The sequence below is a fragment of the Lathyrus oleraceus genome, chromosome 3 (assembly GCF_024323335.1).
Source record: "Lathyrus oleraceus cultivar Zhongwan6 chromosome 3, CAAS_Psat_ZW6_1.0, whole genome shotgun sequence".
NCBI classification, from domain to species: Eukaryota; Viridiplantae; Streptophyta; class Magnoliopsida; order Fabales; family Fabaceae; genus Lathyrus; species Lathyrus oleraceus.
The window spans coordinates 488615292-488619817 of record NC_066581.1 but is presented as its reverse complement, the minus strand read 5'-3'; the positions used below and the strand labels follow the sequence as shown (position 1 = coordinate 488619817).

The 4526-nt window shown below is 34.4% G+C and overlaps 1 protein-coding gene across 2 annotated transcripts; it reads right to left on the bottom strand.

Annotated features, from left to right (window-relative positions):
* Positions 1–202: 202 nt before the first annotated feature.
* On the bottom strand, positions 203–4139 carry LOC127128320 (CDT1-like protein b). Of its 2 annotated transcripts, none has more exons than XM_051057576.1 (8): positions 3972–4139; positions 3675–3865; positions 3458–3577; positions 2646–2871; positions 1278–2018; positions 812–1016; positions 632–728; positions 203–462 (listed from the first exon to the last, which is right to left on the bottom strand). In XM_051057576.1, the coding sequence occupies exons 2-8, from the start codon at positions 3836–3838 to the stop codon at positions 390–392; spliced, it is 1626 nt and encodes a 541-aa protein (XP_050913533.1). In that variant the 5' UTR covers positions 3839–3865; positions 3972–4139; the 3' UTR covers positions 203–389. The 2 variants fall into 2 exon arrangements, with proteins under 2 accessions (XP_050913533.1, XP_050913534.1); XM_051057577.1 differs by having other exon boundaries at positions 3675–3839; positions 3972–4119.
* Positions 4140–4526: the final 387 nt, after the last annotated feature.

Sequence of the window (4526 nt, the reverse complement as noted above, 5' to 3'; positions counted from 1 at the left end):
AACATATCCTAAATCAACACATTAAATCCATTACTATTTTTGTTAAAATGTTGAAATTTGTAACAGATGCTTATAAATAGGAAAGTGGATAGCATATATTTTGTAGTGTACTGTATCCCATCTCGATTCTCAAGTGATCTGCTATAAGTAGAAAATATAATGTTGAACTAAAAGCTTGTAAAGAAAAATAACTCCAATAATCAAAGGAAAACTCAAGTACGAATGAAAATCGAATTGGTGTTGAAAAAAATAGTACAAACAATATGAGGGTTGTTGAACCAAAACAGTGACTGCAAAATCCAACCAACAATTATCATACAATGCACAACATTACCGACAATCATTTGCAATACAACGATTAACATTTGTAGTCGTTCAACAAAAATCTTTCACTCGTCTCCTTTGGTTGCATTACTGAGAAGTCTTGATCGAACCGAGTCCAAATCTATCGCATTATTAACGCTGCAAATGGTACAGGTTTTTATAAAGTGTAAGAATAAGAATTCTCCGCTTTTTTATGATACAAAGAAAGCTGGAACTTCGCGTTAAGTCAACACAAAATTTCTCATCCGTAAAAGAGACCGATACTCTAAAAGCACAAAGGTTTAATCATAAAAAGAAAGAGACTCACCAGTACAGTGTGATTCCATCTACAGAAGCAAGCAACTTCTTGCAAATCCAATCTGGCACAATCTTTTCCAAAATCTCAATCTGTTCTTCAACTTCTCCTATTTGGAGGAAAAGATTAGTTAGCTAATTTGTTTATTACTAAGAAACCATGTGCATTACAACAAATAGAATTAGAACATACTAGTAGTCTCAACAAAATCTGAACAGTTAACCATTATCTTTTGCAGGAGCTCCTCTTTTGTGATTTCATTTGTTTTGGCAGAGCTAAATATAGAGTCAATCACATTAACCAGTTCCACTAATGATGGAGGATTGTCATCTGATGCATCCAAACTAATTTGATTTTGGTTGATTTTCTCAAAGGAATAACAAAGATTCTCTTGTATCTGCATTGAGAAAACCAATTAACAAAGATTTTCTCCAAAGCTCCACTTTTTCATGCATGAATATATGATTGATGAGTGCCGTGCCGCACAAATTAGTTGGAGTTTAACATGAACTACTAAAATGTCACAGGATAAAATTTGCTTTCTTTCCAAGTTCTCCGGCAATGATAGATTGAAAAGTACAAAATTGAATAGTAAGTGATTATCAAACTATGATTTTAAGAGTCATTTAAAAATTAAAACCAAGACAAGAAAGCATACCTCTTGAGGCAGGGAAACAGAATCAAAAGATTTGCAATACTCAGATTCAGGCATAGCTTTGCTAGATTCTAACATGTCTACTCTATAATCGAAATCACCATTGCCTTCTGTGAGTGTAAAGTCGAGCGCTCTTTTTGCGGGCTTAAAGCCTGACATAGACTTTTGAGCAGTCATTTTCTGAGGCTTAACATCAGAGCCAAGCACCAATCTCTCAGGTGCTGACAGAGCAGGTGTCTGTGTCAACAAACTATCAGCACAAGAGACAATTTTTAAATCAGGGCTTTCAGAATTACAGCGGCTAACAAAACGCGGAGAGGATATCTTATGTTCTGATGGTGTATTAATAACATTTGCCTGAAAAGACATTGCCAATGATTCCTTCTGCTTGCCACTTTCTGCATTAGGATTACTCTCACAATCAGACAATGGTGTACATTCTCTCTGCCATGAGCTTTCACTTTCTTGGTTGTCTAGGGAGTCAGATTCATCTGATGACAGAGAGTTTTCAGATGATGAAAAGCTCTGAACTTGCTTAGTCTGGACCGTCTGTTCAGTAGCATTCCTCTGATAAAATCGTCTTTTAAAAGATGGAGTCAAATGTAAGTTGTTCAGCTGCTCTACAACTTCATTGGAAGTTGATGAAAGTTCTGCTGCAAAATCTGCAGGCCCTTCATTGAAAGCCAAATTACAAGCTTCTTGGCTAAAGGGCTCTGGTAGTCTGGACTGTGGAATCTTAGTAACCTTATGCACACAAAAAGAAAAACAAAGTTAAAGTAATGAAATCAAATCGTTTGCATGACTCAAACTTTCCAAATTGTCTACTTAACTAAGAACAGAAATAAATATAGCTGAACCAGATAGAAGGAAAAGCAGTTACAAAAAAGTAAGCTTAACCGGTAGCCACAAAATTTCATAATTTCTCATAAACATCAACCCCTTTTCAATTAAATCTCGTGTAATACTTTCTTACATCAACACATTTCAACTAAGTATAACATGCTTACATCTACCTACCATATGGAATCACAAATCACAACAAAGAGTATTATGCAGAGAATCAAAACCTAAATGCTACCACAGAAGTAATCTTGAATTCCATAATTCCCGGACTATGTTACAAGAAAATGACAGCATTATATTGATTACGTTGGATCTTGTCAGATGTAAAACTCAGACACGACCAATGAAATTCCAGAACACTCTTAGATTGGATTTAGAACTGCGGACTATGTGCATCTAAAATAATAATCCAAATCAAAGCTAACGATCAAATAAGATCCCATACCACAGTTAAGATATTGTAGATAGCTCCTTCAAATACAGAAAATACAATTAACAAGGACAACACCGCAAAATAAAAAATGCTACCTGAGGGTGCAGATTAAAGAAATTAATCAGCCTGGAATTAAAAAGTCGTCTAAGAGCTATATCTGCAGACTGTTCAGAGTGATCTTTTACAACTTCGAAAACCAAGGTGATCTTCAAATCCGGCTTCACAGACAAGCTCTTCTTATCAATAACAACAACCTTTTCTATTTCTATCCCTTCAGGGAGTATATACTTCATCTGTGCTAGATCAGCATGTGAGAAGTTTCTGAAAGGAAAAAAAAAAACACTACAGTCATTTCCTCAATCCATCAATCAAAAGAAACGAATCCTCTATAGTCTAGAAGTTAGCTGCATATGGTGCACTTCAGTGCAGTCAACCGGGGATAACAGAAAACAGCAATTTGTTCCGCTACGCTGTAGTTTACAAGACTTTAAAGAAATGACCCGTTACCGCAAAAACGGCAGAGACAAAAGGGTATCGGAAGGTGTCAATACCGATACCGTTATTCACCGTTTTTGTGATAAAGAACAAATTGTCATTAATTCACACCTCGCGACGACCAAAATCAGTGTTGCAACACCTGTACGACCAACCGAAATCGCAAAAGCCTATATGCGACCGCGGCCGTTATTTAAAACCTAGTCTTCATTAGACAAAACTTTGTACTAAATTGTGTATTTCATATCAAAGGCGATTCGTAAAATTCTACTATGCTATATCAACTATTTGACAACACTAATGTGCTTGCACTCAAACTCATACACATATAAAGATTACTGTAACTAGAGCGGATACATCAAAATTCAACCTTAAAATGAATAATAAACTTGAACAAAAACAAAATAATCACCTTTTAGCAAGAACTTCAACCTTGTTGCAAATATTCAGAAAAGTTGGAGATTTTTTACGCAGATGCAGCAATCTAAGTGAACAACTCATATGACTAAACAATTCAGCAATGTTCCTGTAACTGAATTAAAAAAACACATAAATTACTTTTTTTCTACAAAACATTAAAAAAAACAGAATTTCAAAAATCAAATTGGTTATTCAATTAGGGTTCTCACTCTTCTGGAAGATGGGATAGTGGATCCTTGAATTTGTTGGGTAATAGTTCAGTCTTCTTCTCTGGAGTGGGACACACAATCGATTCATCGACTGCTTGGGGAATCTTCTCAGGCTTGAAAACTGAAGCTTCTTTCACTGTTTCATCACACACTTTTGGATCCATTCTTCAGCAACAGAAGAAACAAAAACGCTTCAATAACAACAACAAAAAAAGTGTGAAAAGGAGTGAAATGAGTGTGAGAATTGAAATCGGAAAACACGTTGAAGGGAAATGTGGATTGAGAAAGAGCGGTTACCTGAGTTTAAACCCTAGCAGAGCTTGCTTGGTTGAAGAGGGAAAATGGTGTATTCACAACGTTCTGAAAACAGGGAAATGTGTAGTTTTGAAAAATAGATGTTTAGATTTTTTTTTTATATAAGCAGTTTTTTTTTTTCTTTGGATAAATGAGGGTAACCTGTCTGCTCCTCTTTTATAAGTGGCACCCCGCTTTATATGATAATTCCTCATGTTTTAAATTGAATTCAAACGTGCTTATAAATTTTTTTGATAGGTAATTCAAATTTTTTGATATAATTAAATTTTTTGATAGGTAATTCAAATTTTTTGATATAATTAAAATTTTTGATAGGTAATTCAGAATTTTCAATATAATATAATATTGAAATTTTTAAGTATTTTTTAGTTTGTTTGAAATTTTACTGGTATTTTCAAAAGATGGCAAATTATATTGGAAATTTCAACAAATATGAAATATTCGGTAGTTTAATTCTATAAGATCTTTAACATTTAAGATTTTGCCGACAGTTTTGTACGGTTATGATTGCACCGGCTGTTTTGTGTGGTCCAAAAT